This window comes from Phodopus roborovskii, unplaced genomic scaffold (genome assembly GCF_943737965.1).
Source record: "Phodopus roborovskii unplaced genomic scaffold, PHOROB, whole genome shotgun sequence".
Taxonomy (NCBI): Eukaryota; Metazoa; Chordata; class Mammalia; order Rodentia; family Cricetidae; genus Phodopus; species Phodopus roborovskii.
Window position 1 is genome coordinate 67,259 of NW_026125138.1, and position 19,917 is coordinate 87,175.

The 19,917-nt window shown below is 38.4% G+C and overlaps 1 protein-coding gene across 6 annotated transcripts in view; it reads left to right on the forward strand.

The window, feature by feature from the left end:
• LOC127226091 (vacuolar protein sorting-associated protein 26A) overlaps window positions 1-19,917 on the forward strand; it is a 59,088-nt gene that overhangs the window by 30,594 nt on the left and 8,577 nt on the right. For all 6 annotated transcript variants that reach the window (XM_051189966.1, XM_051189941.1, XM_051189956.1 and 3 more), the window contains exons 2-5: window positions 7,893-8,042; window positions 17,026-17,101; window positions 18,154-18,310; window positions 19,368-19,532. In XM_051189966.1, the coding sequence (XP_051045923.1) occupies window positions 7,893-8,042; window positions 17,026-17,101; window positions 18,154-18,310; window positions 19,368-19,532 (548 nt within the window). The remainder of the gene's footprint in view (window positions 1-7,892; window positions 8,043-17,025; window positions 17,102-18,153; window positions 18,311-19,367; window positions 19,533-19,917) is intronic.

The following is a 19,917-nucleotide window of genomic DNA, read 5'->3' on the forward strand; positions in this document are numbered from 1 at the left end:
TTCTCTTCATTAAGCTGGATGTGGGTGGGGACTTTCTGTCTGGGATTTCATGACCCCGGTGGAGGCTTTTGGCATTTGTAGACTAGGATTGGGGAAAAGAGAAAGGGTGTGGGATCGGGGACTCTCACTTATCTCCAGACAGCGATTTAAGCACTTGGTTTCACTTCCTTCCCCTTCCTTCCCTAAGCGGTTTCTACAACTTAGCGCTTTGGGATGTTGCAATGCCTTGGGAGCTAGGGAGGGAGGAAGATCAGAGCACTTAACTTAACCACACTTAATGGGGAGCACCACTGCGCACGATAGTGTTTAACTGTGTGCCCGCAGCCTGCTTTGGATCGGAGCTCCTTTGGCTCCTGTTTAGCCGGTACACCCTGAGGGTGCCACCTGCTCTCCCTAAGCTCACCGGTTCCGATAAACTGTTTGAGGCTTTTAGCTTAGACCAAGATAACCGAACCGGGTCTATTTTAAAAACGTCGCTTTGATTAAATAATTCAAAAGTCAGAAATCGTGTTGCTTTCGCTAGAGGTAGGGGGAGGGGCAAGAGGGAGGTTCATCTGGGAGCGTTTTCTTAAACACGTATTTTGAGTGAGCCCAGGGACAGATAAACAGCACTAGGCTATCTGCCTGCTCCCTTGCAGCAACAGACTAAGCAGTTAACCGTTTGTTCGGACAATTAGTTTAAAATGGAAATAACTAAGAAGGCACTATTTGGATGTTAGGGAACCCTTCTTTCATTGCCCTTTAATTTGATTATAACTTTTTGGTTGTATTTGTAAGTAGTCCTTCTAGTTGTGTGCAAGAGCAATTTATTTTTATTTTCAAGGTATTGGCCAAACAAGCGAAATTATAAATATGCTTTAAAACCTTGAAATGGCCACACATGTATGTATGAGAATTTGCTGTTTCATTGTGTGTGGGCTCAGTGAATACATTGTTGAAGCCTTGGGTTCCCTGAGTCCCTTTTCCCTTTTTTCCCCTTTAGTGAAAATTTTTTTTTCATATATATTTTGATTGTTTTTCCTTTCCCTCAAGTTCTCTTTCTTTACATTTCCCATAGTAGGCGAATTTTCCTAAGTGGGAGACAAGAAAGTTTGTTACATTTTTAGGTATCCACGTGTAATTTTGTCAATAGTGGGATTTTAAGTAAGACACAACTCCTTTTCTTTCCATCTTCTGTTTTTTAGTGTTTGTGTTTTCTTTTTTAGCTTAATTTTTGTTTTTAATCAAGGTCTTGCAATGTGGACCTTGTTGGCCTGATATTTCCTGTGTGTGTAGCCCAAATGGGTCTTGAATGTGTGGTAATTCTGTTGACTCAAGCTTTCAAGTTCTGAGATGGTGGGGATTAGCCCATCTGCAGCCCATAAGACCTAAGAGTTTGAATTAGTATATTAATTGTCTGTATTTGTCCAGAAATGAGTGTGTCTATATGTGTACCAGTTAGCCAAATGATCCACTATTGTAGTAGGGCAGTGGTGGCACAGGCCTTTAATTCCAGCAGAGGCAGGCTCATCTCCTTTAAGTTGAGGCTAGTCTGGTCTACAAAACTAGTTCTTGGACAGCCAGGGCTGTTATACATAGAAACCTTGTCTCAGAGAATTATAGAGTGAGGAGAGAGAGAGAGATACCCACAACTGATCTCTTTCTCCAGCCCCTATGTTCAAATCCTTTGTGCTTGTTGGGCTTCAAAAAACTAACCAAACAACAACTAAACAAACCATGCCAATAACTAAAATCATCAAAGGAAAATAAAAATCCTCCAAAGGACAGATGTGTATTATTCTGGTGACTGAACCTGGAGACATGCTCACAGGTGAGGATCAGTTATGTTCTCACAGGGTCCAAGCTTGATTACCAATGTCTACATGGCAGTTGACAGTTATATGTAATTCCAGTTTCAGGGGATCTAGCACCGTCTTCTGGCTTCCTAGGGCACTGCATGCTCATGATGCCCATATGTACAAAGCACTCATATATGTAAAACAAAAAAAAATTTTTTTAAACATTTTAAAAGTTGGTGCAAGTTAGCATAAGCCCCATGATCTAAGTTCAGTCCCCAGAACCCACTTGGCAGAAGGAGAAAACCAACTTTGGAAAGTGTCCTCTGACATCCAAATGTATGCTGTGACATACTTGAGCTGCCCTTTCAAACAAATAAGTAAAAATAAGACAAAAATAACTGAGAGTCAGGCATGGAGGTACATGCTTGTGTGGGAAATAGAGGTAAGAGTTGCTCTATAGGTTTCTGGTTAGTTTGGGCTGCACTTGGATAATAGTTATGTGGTCCTCCACATCTCCGGTGTGTATCTTGAAGTAAAGCATCCCAAAGCAAGTCTGGGTGAAAACATGCTCTTTACCCAGATTTTTTTTTTTTTTTTTTTTTTGGCCTGTGTAAATATGTTCAATAGAAGGTATTTATAATTTTTTGGAGGATTTTAAAGTAATAGCAGTTAACTCGTTAATGTGCTATTTATCTTTTCTCTTCTGCATATGCTGTACAAAGCTTTTAAAAGGATGTTCTGAGCCAGGAGGCAGTCATGTACCCATTTGATCTCAGCCTTCAGGAGGCAGAGGCAGGCAGACCTGAATTGGAGACCAGCCTGGTTACAGAGAGAATTCCAGAACAGCTAGGGCTACACAGAGTAACTCTGTTCTGAAAACCAAAAACCAAAACCAAACCAAACCAAAAAACCCAACAAAAAGACTGAATCTTCCCAGTTATAATTGTTTTCTAGTCTATTGAAAAATAAGAGCCAGTGAAAATGCTCAGTTGGGAAAGTTCTTGCCATCAAGCCTGATAACCTGTGTTCCGTATATGTGGAAGAGAAAAGGTACCCCAAGAGTTGTCCTCTAACCACACACACACAACACAGTTTACAAATATATCTAATTTTTTCTGTAGCCTTGGCTGGCCTTGTTACCTTTTGTGTAGATCAGGCTAGCCTCTTAGTGAATTGCTCACCTGAGATTATAGGTTTGTACTCTTTTTTTTTTTTTTTTTTTTTTTTTTTTGGTTTTTGGTTTTTGGTTTTCAAGACACAGTTTCTCTGTGACTTTGGAGCCTGTCCTGGAACTAGTTCTTGTTTGAGACCAGGCTGGTCTCAAACTCACAGAGATTCACTTTTAAGTCCTAGATATAAATAGTGTAATATGGTTTTGTATTTATTTTTATCTCTGGTAATTTCTAAGTTTTAAAAATAATGGCTTAATAAGACCTCTTGTTTATTCTGAAAATTGTTTTTGTTAAACATTAATTTATTATTTTCTGTGTTTTCCTGAATGTATGTCTTGTCACCACATGCTTGTTGGCTGCCTGAGAGGGCTTTAAGAAGACCTCAGGTATGCTGCAATTGTAGTTATAGACAGTTGTGAGCTGCCATGTGGATGGTGGCAATCTGAACCTGGGTCCTGTGGAAAACAACCACTGCTCTTAACCTCTGAGCCATCTCTCCTGCCTTATATTGCAAAGTAGTCTAAAACTGTGTCTACTTGTGTGTTTTGGTGGTTTTAGTGGCAATTTAATTTTGTTAAAATAGTATTTAATTTGTATCTTTAAATGTCAGATTTCAAATCGGAAAGACCATTCTGCATGTTATATAGAATGTAAATGTGGGGGAAAAGTTGCCATATTTCATATGTAAAACAGCTTTCATAGTTTTCTAGTCGTAATTTTCCTTTAAATAGCTTTGGGGAGTATACAATTAGGGGAGGAAATTAATTTTACTTTCTTTGCCTGCCTTTTGTATGTGAGCTAATGTTGGCACTATGGGAAGGGCAGTCCCGCCGTGTTGTTTTCACCACCCAGTTCTGTGTTTAGCCTATCTGACCTGGTTTCTCTGTTTAAAATGGGCAACTCCTTGCATCTTTCCCCACTCTTGTCAGTTTTCTTCCTGCCAGTAGCTGCCAATACCCTTTGCTGCCCTCAGTGAGTTGCACATAGTGGATATTTGCTAAATATCAGGTAACCAGTCAGTTTTGATCTGCACATACATGATGTCATATGTGTCCCTCATCCCTGTAGAGGTCAAGAGAGGGCATCAGTATTTTTGACATGCTTCAAAGACACATACAGCAATTTTCTTTCTGCGATGGTTTTATCTTTTTTAGCAAAATCAGAAACAACAAACTCAAAATTTAAAACAGAAAGTTAATTTTTAAACATTATTTTATTTGTTTGTTTACTGTGCACTGGTCTTTGGAGCATGTCAGAAATACTAGTTTGTAGTTATTTACTTGAAATTGTTCCTTTTGTTGGGGCTGGAGAGATGGCTCAGCGGTTAAGGCACAGGATGCTCTTTTACAGAGGACCTGGATTTGATTCCCAGTGCTCACAGCTCACACCGTGGCTCACAGCTACTTGTGACTCCTGTTCAGAGGATTTGATGCCCTCTCTCGACCTCTACAGGGATGAGGCACACACAGTGGTGAACAGACAAAAATACAGGCCAAACATCCATAGAAAACAAACACAAACAAAAAACAACAACAACAAAAATGAGGATATAAAGAAGGCGGTGGTGCCGAAAGTCTTTAATCCCAGCACTCAGGAGTCAGAAAAAGTTGATCTCTGAGTTGGAGCCCAGTCTGGTCTACAGAATGAATTCCAGATCAGTTAGGACCACACAGAGAAAACCTATCTCGAAAAACGGGGGGGGGGGGGTTGCAGAAGAGGAGAGGGGAGGGGGGGGCTCTCTTGTTAATATGAGAATGATGAAAACAATTTGGTCTTTGTATCATCTGTGACCTACATAATCTTAGGATGCTCCTTAGATTGTTTACTGTCATTATCTGTCCTTAGACAGGGCAGATGCTTAGTGAGTTCCAGACTTAGACTTTGCTACCTCACTAATCCTGACTTTCTAAGGAAGGGCTTGTTTCACCAACAGTTACAGATTTCAGTCCTTTTTCTAGTTCATACTCACTTATTTTCTATTCTTAGAATGGTGTGTGTATTGAAAATTAACACTCCACAGGTATTTGAGGACCTTGTTTAAAATACTATAAACTGCTTTTAGGTTTTATTTTCAGTAGTAAGCAAAGGAGAAATGTCTGGCCTGGCAGAGTAAATGCACAGCTCAGAACAGGAGTCATTTACCTCCTCAGTCAGGAAACCAAAGCTTGTAGAATCCAGTTTGCATTAGGGTATCAGGTAAAGCCCGTACAGAGATGAGTCAGTCACCAAAGGGTGAGTGAGTCAGGTTATTGTACTTTGCCTGGCTCTAAGACAAGGGGGGAGAGGGGTAAATCTGATGAATTTCTTCTGCAGAAATTACTTCCATCATTTGAGGCTCTTGTATCTGGAGAGCCAGTAGGTCTGCCTAAACTACATCAGAGAATATATTGTATGTGTGTTCAAAATAACATATTTCAAGTCACCTTATCTTACATGTTTTACATATTGATTGGGGCTGGAGCAATGGCTCAGCAGTTAAGAGCACTGGCTACACTTCCAGAGAACCCAGGTTCAATTCCCAGCACCCACATGATGGCTCACAACTGTGTATGTAAACTGTATTCCCAGGGGATCTGATGCCTTCTTGTTGGCTTTGTAGGCACCTGGCATGCCTACACATGGTGCACAGACTTCAGTGCCTAAACACTCTCATACACAATAAAATAAATGAAAAAGAAAAGAATTGTACAAACTGATGAATGCCACAAGGTGAACATCAAGAGCTCAAATAAAATATTATTAGCACCTGGGTTGGGCACAATGGCAAATCCCTTTAATACTAGCATTAAAGGGGCAGAGATAGGTGGGTCCCTTGATTTTTGAGGTCATCCTGGGCTACATGGTGAGACTCTGACTCAAAAACAAAACACAACAAAACAACCCAATATATATTACTTATGTGTAATACAGATATTAGCACCTCAGTTTCTCTGAGCTTTGTAGGTTCTTTGTTGTTGTTTGCTTCTGTTTTTAGACAAGTCTTATTCTGTAGCCTAGGCTTTCCTGGAACTCACTACATAGCCTAGGCTGCCTTGAACTTGTGGTAAGCCTCCTGCCTCAGCTTCCTCAGTGCTGAGATTGTAGGCATTCACCACCATGGTCAGCTGCCAAAATACATTTTTGTTTTGTTTTGTTTTGTTTTGTTTTCGAGACAGGGTTTCTCTGTGTAGCTTCCTGGAACTCACTCTGTAGACCAGACTGGCCTTGAACTCACAAGAGATCCGCCTGCCTCTGCCTCCCTAGTGCTGGGATTAAAGGCATGTGTCACCAATGCCTGGCTCCAAAATACATTTTTTAAATGAAAGAAACATATGCCATCATTTATTGTATGTGCATGCTTGTGTATGTACATGCCACAATGCATGTGTGGAATTCAAAAGGTGTTGCTTTTCTCCTGTCATATGGCTTTTAGGGATTAGACTGAGATATAAGACTTGGTTGCAGGCACATACACTCAATGAGCCTTTTCTCTGATCCCAGACTACTCTCTGAAGTAGTTCTGGTTTATAAGCTCTCTAGTTTGTTGTAATATTTAAAAGAAGTGGTATGATCAGATTGGTTTTTATTTTATTAGAATTTTATTATGACATTTTATTTCTGAGGGGTGTGTGTAGTGTGTGTGTGTGTGTATGCACACATAAGTCTAAGGATATGGATACAAGCAGGCACACTCATAGCTTTTTTTTTTTCTCATAAGGGTACTGGGTATCTGAACTCAGGTCTTCCCCCCAGTTCCCATTATGACATTTCCATACTTAGGTATCATTATACTTTGCTTATATTTGTATCCCCCTTGACTCTCCTTTGTCATCATTCCCCTCCTTTCCTTACTAGTCTCCTTCTCTTCTCCAAATATTTCCTCTCAACTTTCGTGACATGCCTGTGTGTACATGTAATTTATAGATTCTGTATATGAGAATTTTGCAGTATTTGTCTTTTTGAGATTATTTTACTTAACATCATGATCAGATGAATGTTTCTAAAAGGCCACTTCAGTGTTTTTTTGTTTTCTTTTCTTTTTGGTTTTGTTTTTTGTGTGCAGAACAGTAGAAAGGGGGGATGAAGGTACTGGTGTGAGGGGTGTGCCAGTGGGCCTACCTGCCATCAAGCAACACAGAAGAACCCCATCAAAGCACATGTGAGAGAGGAAACAGGCTAGTGTGATGTGAGGCTGTCACTCTTACATTTTAAATATTAGAACATTGGTGTCAGTGATCACACAGTCCATGGCTGTATCTAGATGTTAGCATCAATGTCTGCTTGTTATAAGTTGCTGTATTGCTAGCTAGAATGCTTTGTCATTGGGAAGCAGTTATCTGAAGTTACAGTGCTTATATATTTTCTTTGGAAATATTTGTAGCCTCTAATGTTAGTTACTGCCAAGTTTACTCCAAAATCTTACATGTTGTAACATTCTGTCCAGACCTGATAGAGCAGAGATTCATGGTAATTAGTTCACTGTGATGACTCTGGAGCTTGGAGGGTAATTTAGATTATGCAATTTTTTCTCTGATGGAGAGCCTCTGAAAGGTCAACTAAAAGATGCAGCCTTGGATGTAAGAAATTGACTTCCTACATTTTTGATAAGTTAGTATTTGATGATTATGTAGGTAACCTGAGGAAATGACAGAACCTACAGCATGTTCAAGTTCTTTTTTCATTTTGGTGGTAAAAATTATAACAAGAAATCTATTCTCCAAATTGTGCCAACTACAATGTTAACAGTGTGTGTGCACGGTGCTCAGTTCAGGCTGTTGCTTTGATTTGTTGGCAGTGCTGTGGATTGGATGCATGTGTGTATGAGGCAAGCCCTTCATTTTGGTTTTCATGTAGAGTTTAATACTTTTTAACTCATAGATTAAAGTATTTTAATTAAGTTTGAATTTCAAAATGTAGTCACTGGCTAAACATGATAATAATGAGCATTTTAATTTTGTTTCAGAGTTTTCTTGGAGGCTTTTTTGGTCCTATTTGTGAGATCGATGTTGCCCTTAATGATGGGGAAACTAGGAAAATGGCAGAAATGAAAACTGAAGATGGCAAAGTAGAAAAACACTATCTCTTCTATGATGGAGAATCTGTTTCAGGAAAGGTAAGCTTTTGTTTGGCAAATTACCTAATTTTAGGATATTAGAATCAGTTGTTAAAATAGTCTGTGCCATATCTAAATTTGGATAATTTAGAAACAGAGTTCCTTTTCTGAAGGTGAACTAAAATCTTTGATGGATTAAAACAGTAATGGAAGATGCTTTCCATGGGAGGATTTTAGGGGCCGAGTCTTTGAATTTCACAAACATTTTTTTTTTGGTGGTGGGGGGCTGGTGAATGTATCTTGAGTTTTAGAGAACCTCTCCTTCAAATAACCTTGGTTGGAGAGATGGAGTAGTTGTCTGGTGTGGCACACAAAGGCTCTTTCTGACTCTGTAGCCCAGTCTTAGTTATGTCTGGTTTTCACTTGTTTTTTTGTCATGGGGGAGGGGCCTCCTTTCTTTCTGAATGTGTATGGTTAGATACATTTTAGATACATTCTTCTGTAATGCTCACATCTCTCTTGCCTTTTCTTTACTCAATAGATCCTTCATCTCCTTTTTTCTTCTTCTCTCATGTAGCCCAGGCTGGCCTAGACTCCCTGTGTTAGAATTGTGGTCCTTCTCCTGCCTCTACCTCTGAAATGCTGGGATTACAGGCATGGACTACCATACCTGCCTAACCTTTTATGTTTTAGAACAGTTTTAGGTTTTCAGAAAAATTGGGTAAACTACAGTTCTTCATATTTCCTCTTCTTTGCCATACCTTCATATATAACATAACAATATAACATTTGTCTGTTATTATATGTTGACATAGGATCATGTAACCCAGGCTGACCTTTCACTAAAGTGATTTAGTCTTCCTGCCTTAGCCTCCTGAGTTCTGGAGTTGAATGCATGAACCACTATACCCAGTTTAGTGTGATAGATTTTTAAAAATTAATGAACCAAAGCCAGTCATAATGGTATGCTTCTGTCTGTAATCGAAGGGCTTGGGCAGTAGAGGCCTGAGGTAAGGAGGTCAGGTTTATCTTTAGTTACATAAGAGCTCAAGCCAACCTGGGGTACATTAAGGCCCTGTCTTTAGGATAGATAGATAGATAGATAAATAAATAAATAAATAAATAAATAAATAAATAAATAAATAAATAAAAGAATTGATGAGCCAGTTTGCTAGATTGGTTTACAGTTTTAGTTAGGGTTCACCTTTGATGTTACATGTTGTATGAATTTTAATAAACACATATTGTTATGTACCTATCATTTGAGTATCATGCAGAATGGCTTAATTACCCTAAAAATTCCCCTCTGCTTCACTCTTCCTGGCACCTATATCCACACCAGTTTCCATAGCCTACAGCCACTATGATTCTACCTTTTCCAAAATGCCATGTAGTTGGAATCATACAAAAAGAAACCTTTTTAGATTAGTTTCTATGTCTATTTGATGTTCCTCAGTATCTTCTTGTGACTTGTTAGCATTTGTTTTTAACATTAAATAATAATCTTGTGCTGCCCGTGGTTCATGTCTATACTTTTAAGTGTTTGGAATGTATTGCGGTTAAATAAGGATCAGGATAAACAAATAGGCCAAATAGATGTTTATTCAGGGAGAAATAACTTACAACCTAGACAGATGAACACCAGGAAATTCAACCCGATCCTCTCCTGTCCGAGTCACGCCAGCCAGAGAGCTTTTCCCCTGCTCTCCCTCTGACTTCCTTCCACAGGTCACTTCCGCCCATCGCTCCACCCCAATGGGTGTGGTCAGTGCCACAGAAGGACTATCTCACTACAATTCCCCTTTTAGTCTAAAGAAAAGATTTAGGCGTAATACAAAACTATATACAAAACAGTGAATAACAAGTGTGCTCTAAGAAAAGGAAAATCGAGAACAAAATGACCTACATATCTAGTCCTAGTGTGAAGGCATAACGGAGTTTACAATAGAGTTGTCCTAAGCTGGAAAATGTAAATGTAGTACCATATCTAACTAGGAAGAGAGAATAATAGTTGTGATAGTTTAATCTTCAACCTCATCAAGACCTGAGAAGGAAAATAACTAGAGTAGACAGGAAGTGCGGATGGACAACTTCCAAAAGGTGCAGCAAGGACAGAAACAGCAAGCCACCTGGACAGTCACCCTAGGTCTCACAGCGATGTTGGTACACCCAGTTTTGGCTAAGGGCAAGAAAACTTGACAGACCACAACAAAAGCAGGGAGGTAGAATGGCTGTCTTACCCTGACTTGGCAAGGTCCTGCAGTCTTCTATATTTGTCTCCTGCAAGCACATAGGACTGCATGTCCAAATCAGTGGTCAAGGTGGGGACAGTTCTTTGCCCAATAGGCCATTAGCTGAGGCGAGAATGAACTCCAGCAGGAGCAACAACAGTGTCCAACATATTTTCGGGAAAGTGCACGGTGCTGTCAGGAGCAACAGTGTCTCATGTCAATGGAGTACTAATATTAAAACATTTAAATGCCATGTTCTGCATGTCTATGAAGTGATTGAAGATTAAGCATCTGTATCTGACTAATCTCATAGGTACAGGAAACATGAGTGAAGATAATCTGTAATACTCAGGAACTTAGCTAAAAAACTGATTAAAACTTCCCTGAGTAAAGCAGGAACAAATACTTAAACAATATATATATATATACACACACACACACACACACATACATACACACACACACATACATACATATAAATCCCTAAAATATATATATATATACATACATACACACACACACACACATACATACATACATATAAATCCCTAAAATAGAGGTAGAGTAGAAATGTCAAGGCAAGAGGTAGAACTATAAAGGGCAGCATGATAAATATCCCAAATTGTATCAATATACAAAATGTCTTGAATAGAAGAAAAGTATACATACATAGAATATGGTAAAGAAAAATGTGCATAAAACATCGTAAGTGGAAAGATTTCACACACTATAACAGGAATGCTGAAAAGGGTGGTGGGTTGCTTCAAGTTTGAGGCTACCCAAGGCTACGTACATAGTGATTTCCAGATAAGCCTGAGCTACAGAGTGAGGCTGTCTCAAAACACATCTTTTATATGATACCAGCATTCTGATTTTTCCCATTCACCTACTGAAGATTGTCTTGACTTTCCAAGTTATGCTCAGTTTGCTACTTAATTGACTCTTATATTGGCATGTAGGGCTTTATATGTATTTTAAGATTTATTTTTGTTTTGTGTGTGAATGTGAGAGCATGTGAAGGTCAGAGGACAACTTTTCTGGCCTCTGTTTGCCCCTTCCACCTTGTTTCAGAGGCAGGGTCTCTTATTATTTTTCCCAATGCCAGCATATATGAAGGCCTGGCTGGTTTCCCCATTTCCACCTTCCATCCAGCTGTCAGAGTGCTAGGGCTAGGATTACAGATATGAGCCATATCTGGCTTTTCCCTCCCACATCTGGCTTTTTTTACATGGTTTCCTTTCCTTCATGTGTTCTGGAGCTTGTATGACAAGATCTTTTACCTGCTGAGCCATCTCACTGGCTTCTTTTTCTGTTTTTTATGAGAGTCTTTTATGGCTGGGTATGATGGTATACTATAATTCTAGCATTTGAATTTGAGCCAGTCTAGGCTACATGAGAACCTATCTAAAAGAGGAAAGCGGGTGTTTCTTTTCTTTTCCTTTTCTTTTTTTGTTTTTTAGTTTGGTTGTAGAGTTGTTTTTCTTTCTTTGTGTGTGTGTGTGTGTGTGTGTGTGTGTGTGTATGTGTGTTTATGGTGGTTGAGAAAGATGTTTAGCCTTGGCTACCCTGAACTCTGTAGACCAGACCAGGCTGGTCTTGAATTTAGATATCCAAGTGCCTCTGTCTCCTGAGTGCTGGGATTAAAGGCATGCACCACTGCTCAGCTCATTTGTATTTTTAAGACAGGGTCTCACTATGTGGCCTTTACCGGACTGGAACTCAGTATGTCCACCAGGTTGTCCTCCAACTCAGAGATGTGCCTATCTCTGCCTTTGTCTATACCTCCAGGATTAAAGGTGTTTAACACCATGCTCAGGCTCCCCCCCTATTTTCTTGTCTTGACATTCCAAGTTCTCAATTTTATTTCTTCTAATTAGCAGATGTTAATGTTTCCTTTTTGTTCTTTTCAGGTCTAGTAGAGCCATTTTCCAGCAACAGCCAAGACACAGTTATCTTTCACTGGAGTTTTAAAATTACACGACCTGTCCTGGTTCTTAGTTCATTTGGAATTGGTTTTGTTTGTATTGTAAAAGTCAAATATGTCCCCACACTTGGATCTATAATTAACCCAGGGCATATATTGAACAAGTCATCCTTCCTCTCATTGTGCTATAATGCTACCTTTGTCGCAAAGCAAAGGTCATTGTGGCTCCTTTGTTCTGTTCTCTTGGCTTATCTGTGGCATGTACCTGTTCATTCTTCTTAAATATTCTAATTAGCCCTAATCTAGTTCAATTTACTATTTACTGTATTTTCAGAGTTGTGCAGCTTTCACCATCACCAGCAGAGCATTTATCTCTGGACAGGAACAGTAACCAACCACTACCTGCAAATCTCTCCTCTACAAACAACTTTGTTCCTCTGTTGAGTTGCCTATTCTGGATATTGCATATAAATGGAGTTGCACTGTGGCCTTTTCACTGAGCATTATCTTTTCAAGGCTCGGGTAGCAAATGTACTGCCTCATTCTCTTAAACCATATTTTAAGTTTAAAAGTATTTTAGCTCTATTCAAGAAAGATCTCTTGTCCTCTTTTATTAAAGGCACAATGCTTACCAGACATATTATTCCTAGTTATTCTGAAGTCCTCTGTAGTCTTCAGATTAGTAACTTATTTTAAGGTTACTATAATAATAATAATAGTTATTATTATTATTATATGTTTGTTACTTTGATTTATCACAGGAAATCTTTGCCTATTCAATTTTTGTTATTGATGTTGTATTGAAAATATAGATAACAAGGGTCTAAAGGCACTTTTCATGTTAAAATATTTTTCTAACATTTATTTTATAAGGGAGTAGGGGAGGGTACGTGCCACAGCATATGAATAGAGATCATAGGCCAACTTGTGGAAATTGGTTCTTATCATCTTGTTAGGTTCTAGGGCTCAAACTCAGGTCAGCAATATTGGTGGCAAGTGCCTTTATTTAATGAATTGTCTTTCCAACCCTAATTTGTCATTTTAACCATATTGCCTAATGTTATTTACTTGTGTTTTTTCATCTCCCCCCCGCCCCTCTGGTTTTTCAAACTCTGTGTAGTTTTGGAGCCTGTCCCGAAACTTACTCTGTAGACCAGGCTGGCCTCAAACTCACAGAGATCCACCTGCCTCTGCCTCCTGAGTTCGGGGATTAAGGGCAATTGCCACCACCACCCGGTGTATTTTTTAATCTTAATCACACTGTATTTTCAAAGTTTTTACATGACCCCCAAATAGAAACTTCTTATTTTATTAGTTACTACTATTTTCCTGGTGACCTGCTTCCTATTGCTTTACCTGCTGTAGCTATTTTGTATAAATAATTGCATAATATTTCCTTTCCTTAATAACCTATATTCACTCTGGGGAAGGAAATGACTGCATTATTGAGCAGTTTTCAAGATCCCCTTATGTAACAATATGTATTAGAAATCCATTTTATGCCTGGCATTGATGGCAGGCGAATCTCTGTGAGTTTGAGGCCATTCTAAGCTACAGACCTAGTTCCAGGACAAGCTCCAAAGCCACAAAGAAACCCTGTCTCAAAAACAAAAGATAACAAAAAGCTGCCAGGCATGGTCGTGCACACCTACAAACCAATAGTTCAAGGTCAACCTTGACTATATGAGACCTGTCTCAAAAAAGGATGAGGCCAGCCTGGCCTACAAGAGACTGTCTCAAAAGTAAAAGAAAAGGAAAAGGAACACAAGTGTTGTCAAGAATAAAGAGAAATGAGAGTTCTCCCTCAGTGCTGGAGAAAACAGTGGGCAGCTGCTCTGCAAATGCTGTCAGCCCCTTCCTTCCCGGAGAAGCAGCGCTGGCCCACACTAGCAACTCTGTTCCCAAGTATTACAGCACAAACCAAAATCTTCACACAACACATGGAAGCATCTTTTATTTTGAGGAGAGGATAAAACAAGACTTCACTCTTAACTCACTGTTACAGATTTGGAACTTGCTTTGTACCTCAGGCTGGCCTTGAACTCACAGACAACCTGCCTCTTGTCTCCCAAGTGCTGGAGTTAAAGGCATGCGCCACCACTGCCCCACTGCCTTCCAGTTCTTGATGGTGTCTCTGTAGCACAAAAATTTTAAATTTTGATGTAGTCCAGTTTACCTATTTTTTAATTTTATTTTATTGTGCTTTTGAGAAACCACAGCCTAAGTGAAGGTCCTAACATTACAGTTGTGTCTTTTACTAAGAATTTTTGGTGTGGTACTCACTTAGGTCTTTATCCATTTTGAGTAAATCTGTTTGGTGTGAGGTGGTCTTTTAGTATTCCTTTGAATGTTAATACCCATTTGCTCCAGTACCATTAATAAAAAGAGAATTGCTTCTCTGTTGCATTGTCTAGGTGATCTTGTGAAAATACCTTTAAAAATTTAAACTCTCTTGTCAAAAGTGAGTGTTTTAGGATTTATGGTAAAATTCTTATTTGTCTATAGCATAATTTCTTTAATGTTCTGTTCTATATCTTGTATTATAAATTGATAAAAGATGGTCAGGAAGTAAAAACTCACTTTGAACTAAGAAGTTCATTATCCTTTCTTTATGAAAGGATAGCAGCCTTAAAAGGACATTCTTTTTACCTGGAAAAACTATTGCTATTATTATTATTAATTTTTAACAGAGTCTCTATGTTGCCCTGCCTGCTCTAGAACTTGCTATGTAGACCAGGCTGGCCTTGAACTCATAGATCTGCTTGCTTTTCTTCACAAATAATGTTGGTATTAAGGGTGTGCATTACTATCCCCAGCTTAAAAACAATTCCTGTCAAAGTCATCAGTGCTGCTGTCCAAACCATTGGTTCTATAAATATTAGTTCTGTCATAGAAGAAATTTGAGACCCTGTTAGATTTCAAGATAAAACAGTTATAATTAATATCATTAATGTCAAAGTGACATTATTATAAAAGCCAATTTTTATTACTTCTAGCTGTTTTTATAGGGCATGTTTACTATTTGTCTTTAGACAAAGACTTGATGCTTGATTAAGGGAAATTACTGATCTCTATTCTCAAAAACTTTAGTTGTAAGTTACTTGAAACCCTCTCCAGCCCCCTAAGCATACTTTAAAAGAATTCTTTTTTTTTTTTTTTTTTTTTTAACTTTTGAGACAGTGTCTGTATTTGTAGCCTAGAATGGCTTAGAGCTTTTTTTTATGTAATTCAGGATAGACTTGAATTCTTGATTCTTTTATCTCACCCTCTTAAATTCTGGGATTGAAGATAGGTGTTAATATTTGGCATGAACCTAAAATGTGAAGCTTATTTAAATACTGTCTTTCATATATATATATATTTCCCCCCCCCCCTTTTTTCTGAGACAGGGAACTAGATCTTGTAGACCGGGCTGGTCTCGAACTCACAGAGAACCTCCTGCCTCTGCCTCCTGAGTGCTGGGATTAAAGGCGTGTGCCACCAACGTCTAGCTGAAGTAAACATCTAGTTCAAATGGCTACCAGAAGTTCAGTGTGGGAAGGAAGAAACAACTTGGCATCTAATCTAATCTATTCTCCCTCCCTCCCTCTCTCTCTTTCTTTCTCTCTCTCAGAAACAAGGTTTCTTTGTGTAGCCCTGGCTTTCTTAGAACTTGCTCTGTACACCAGGCTGGCCTCAAACTCACAGAGATCTGCCTGCCTCTGCCTCCCTAGTGCTGGGATTAAAGGCATGTGCCTCCACTGCATGGCTGACATATTTTCTTGATGCAGAAAAAGTTGAAAGTTCTACAGTTGATAGGTTGTATACACATTCTTTTCTTCAGAGTAAATTTCCAAGTTTAAGGGCTGAGAATACATGTAGCTCAGTTGGTAGAGTGCTCACATACACAAAGCCTTGGGTGCTTCAGTCTATAGTACCACATAAGTGGGTCATGATGGCACATCTTGGAATTCCAGTACTTGGTAAATAAATAGAGGCAGGAGAATCATAAATTCACAGTCATCCTCTAACCCAGGCTGGTCTCAAGCTTTCTATATAGCCTGGGTTAGAGACTCTGTCTAAAAAATAAACAAAAACTTATAAGTTGAGTATTTTCACTTGGCAAGTACATCAGTCTAAGAATTCTGAGATAGTGCAATTCAAAAGTAAGACAGGGCTGGAGAATTAGTTCAGTGGAAGACTACTTGGTTAACATTAACAAGGCCCTAGGTTCAATTTTTAGTACTGAAATATGAACAAAGGGGTTCATGCAAGATTAATCATACCTAAAATTAATTTGTATCTTAAGCCACTCTACATTTTAGCATGAGTTATAGACTTAGGAGAATAAGTTGTTTTTTGAGGCTGGGTTTTATACTGACCTCAGACTCAGTATGTAGTTCTGGCTAGCTTTGAACTCATGGTTATCCTGTCTCAGCCTTCTGACTGCTGAATTACAGACAGGAGCACTGTGTCTGGGTTAATGAATGTTGTTTTTAAGGCTAGAAATTATAACAAGTATATTGTTCATAGTTATAAATAACTGAACATTATTTTTAGGTTAGTTCTTGAAATAGTGATTATTTCACATTAAAATGATATTAGTCCTAGGATTGTTTGATTATCTGACCAGACATATGGGTATGAGGAGACTTCATTTATCTCTGAGCCTTTTTATATTTCTATCTATGAGGGATTCCTTCTTAATAAAGTGGATGCTTTCTTTGTGGAAGTAATGGCTTCCTTGGTGATTGCCTGTGATTTGCCCTCCCTGGTGCTGAAAGGTCCCTGCCTTTCACACCTCTTTAATGGATGCCTCAAGTACTTAAATATTACATTCATCTGGAAGGAATCTGGTGGGCGAACTCAAAGGACTGTTAACATGACTGACAATTTCATGTTTTGGCAGGTAAACCTAGCCTTTAAGCAGCCTGGAAAGAGGCTAGAGCATCAAGGAATTAGAATTGAATTTGTAGGTCAAATTGGTGAGTTTTAATATAGTATTCTTTTTTTTCCTTTGATGACTGAAGAGGGTTGGATGTAGCAGTTAAATAATTGAATTGGAGCTTGGCTTTATGAAAAGAAGAAACTGATTATATGTAATAAAAGAGGACCCAGGATAGTAAATCATGCTTCTCAATTGTATTTAATGATGGGACTCATTCTGCCTTTGTCCTTAGACTCTACTATTTAATTAAAATTAAAGAAGTTATGTAAACTACCAGCCTTGAAAAATAATCATATTGTCTCCCATCTGCCTTCGTTTTTCATCAGTCTTACTCACAATCACCACCTTCGTCTCTATTTTTTGTTTTCTAATTACCCATGTCATTTGTCTCCTGAGCTAGTGTCTACCTGTAGCCAGATTACCCCCTGAACAAAAAATTCCATGTAAAGAGGAAAGAAGTAATTTCCTCTTCACTTAAATGGGATGTGTACATTTCCATGTGGGTGCTTTGGAGACACTTTGAGTTAGCAGAAAGCAAAACTATATATACTTCTTTTGGTGTTGAAGAGTCAGGAAAGAATGTCTTTCTAAGACTCCATAGCTAGGTTTAAAATCCAGCTAGTTTTTATTGTAATTTTTTAAAGTACCAAAGCTGGAGTGGTAGATATTTGTGTATCTATTATAGATAAGATTAAGATTGTATTCAGGAGCAAATTGTAGAAATTAATTGGTAGTTGGTTTTCTTTTGTGCACTGTAGTTTTATCAAAGTAATATCCAATAAAACAAAACAGAGTTGTTTTTAAGTAAGGCTGGGATGTGTCAGCTTTTGTATAGGAAGTACAGCTCTGTGAAAGGAATGAGGGCTTTTCTCTCAGAAATTGTCATTGTGCCAGACTGGAGTTTATTTGTGCTCAAGTGGATATAATGAAGGTATAAAATTGAGATCAGAGCTCTAGATTATTAAAGTAAAAATATATTTAGCTGATTTCTTTTGTTAAAAAAAATAATTGTTTAAGCAATAGAAGCTTGGGTTTTATTGAATTGGATATTAAATATAATTGGTCTTTTTGCTGTTTTAAATTTCTTAGAACTGTTCAATGACAAGAGTAATACTCATGAATTTGTAAACCTAGTGAAAGAACTAGCCTTACCTGGAGAACTGACTCAGAGCAGAAGTTATGATTTTGAATTTATGCAAGTTGAAAAGCCATATGAGTCATACATCGGTGCCAATGTCCGCCTGAGGTATGGATGTGTATTAGAAATTATAGCAGAATCAAAACTAGAAAACCATGCTACTTTATATAAATTTGTAGTTACAATTCTATATTCTATTACCTACTTTGTGTTTCACCTGACAATGATTTGAAGAATTATATCTGTTAACATTACAGATTCAGAGAGATGTTTCAGTTTTATAATTCCCTTGTATGAATTATCAGTATTAGTTCAGCTCTTTAGTTTCCTAGTGTATATGTAAGAAGAGATAATCCAAAGGCTAAGTGGTCAGGGTTACACAAGCTAAAGGCAAACCCAAAGGATGATTCCAGTTTTCTTCAGCCTTTGTTTTGTCTTTTTATTCTGTGTGTGGGCACCTGCATGCCACTGTGTGTGCACATGCAGAAGTCGAGGACAACTTCAGTTGGCTCTCCCTTCCTATCATATAGGTCAGGCTTGCCAACAAACGCTTGTACCTGCTGAACCATCTCACTGACCCAACATACCATTTTCTAAATTCTCAATCTAGTGTTCTCTCCTTTAAGCCTCCATGCAGGAGGCCCAGGCTACCTCCAAGACCGGAGTGATTAAATACTTGAGTCTTAATGAAGCAAGTCCAAGGACCTTCTTTTTCTGTTTAATATGGTATTATTAATTTGGGATTGTGTTTGACAGCACAAAAGATAATACTGGTGCCTTGACTAGAGGCTTTGAAAAAACAAAATAGAACCAAAACAGTGACATGGAGAGACTTTTTAAACAGGCTGATGATGGTCCTCTAAGGTCATTTCAAAAGTATTTATTTATTAAATTGAATTTTGTATTTTTCATGTTGGGAGCATTGAAAAAAAAATGGAGAGCTAGAAGTGTAGCATAGATAGATTTACATGCTTAGCCTGCAAGGGCCTTGAATTCACTTCCTAGCATCAAAGCACCCTAAATTAGAGTTCCTTTCTGACTAAACAAATGGAGTAAGTTGACACTTAGTCCCATCAAGGAGAAAGCTGAATTGGTTGACAGTTGCTTACCCAAGCACCTACATGTAACCTGGGTGGTTGACTTCATCTTTTCATTAACTTCGTAGATATTTTCTTAAGGTGACAATTGTGAGAAGGCTGACAGACTTGGTGAAAGAGTGTGATCTTATTGTTCACCAGCTTGCTACCTATCCTGATGTCAACAACTCTATTAAAATGGAAGTGGGCATTGAAGATTGTCTGCACATAGAGTTTGAGTATAATAAGTCAAAGTAAGTACCTGAGTGGTCACTTTTGCATCCCTGTGACCAGACTACCTGACAGAGACAGTGTAGAGCAGTAAAGATTGTTGAAAAATTCCAAGTATGTAAAAATGAAAGCAGGAAAACCACTTGTCATCTTTCCCACTAACCTACAATTAATGTCTTTCCAGAGGTAAAAAGGGTGGTATGCATGCTTTTATATATTGTACTTTTAGAAAATGGTCTCCTTTTATTTATTGTATATTGGTGGTGGTGGTAGTTTGAGAAAGGGTCCTAATTATGTATGTAGTCTTGGCTGGCCTGGAACTCACTACACTATGTAGACCAGGCTGGTCTCAAACTCAGAAATCCACCTGACACTGACACTGTCATACATGTCAGTGGTACTGTCCAT